At 56.2% G+C, this 336-nt stretch overlaps 1 protein-coding gene across 1 annotated transcript in view; it reads left to right on the top strand.

Moving 5' to 3' along the window:
• LOC119592662 (proline-rich extensin-like protein EPR1) overlaps positions 1 to 336 on the top strand; it is a gene marked incomplete in the record, with an annotated part of 10,476 nt that overhangs the window by 5,054 nt on the left and 5,086 nt on the right. The window contains 1 exon segment of the mRNA XM_037941574.1: positions 38 to 336. Coding sequence (XP_037797502.1) covers positions 38 to 336 — 299 coding nt within the window.

Below are 336 nucleotides of genomic sequence, written 5' to 3'. Positions count from 1 at the left end.
CATGCCACCGCATTTTATCCACGTTGCCTCCGTCCAGCAGAATTACCCAGCGGCCCCTCCAGCAACTGCTATTATTACTGCGCCTATGATGGTGAAGTCTACTGCTGTGGTGACGTTTCCAGGCCCAGTGAGTACAACGACTCTGACCCCGAGCCTCTCTCTCCGACCAGTACGACCTCTCACGACCCGCCTGACATCTCTCCCCGACAGCCTGTCCTTTCCTTGACTGATGCCAACAGACCGAGACCTTCTCCTTCCTCTGACCAAAGGTTTTCCCCAGGGCTAGCGTCGCGTTCCCAGTCTGATCCCTTGTTAAACGGCACTCTGGACTCTGAG

The sequence above is a fragment of the Penaeus monodon genome, chromosome 30 (assembly GCF_015228065.2).
Source record: "Penaeus monodon isolate SGIC_2016 chromosome 30, NSTDA_Pmon_1, whole genome shotgun sequence".
Classification (NCBI taxonomy): Eukaryota; Metazoa; Arthropoda; class Malacostraca; order Decapoda; family Penaeidae; genus Penaeus; species Penaeus monodon.
This window is presented reverse-complemented; position numbering and strand designations above follow the sequence as displayed.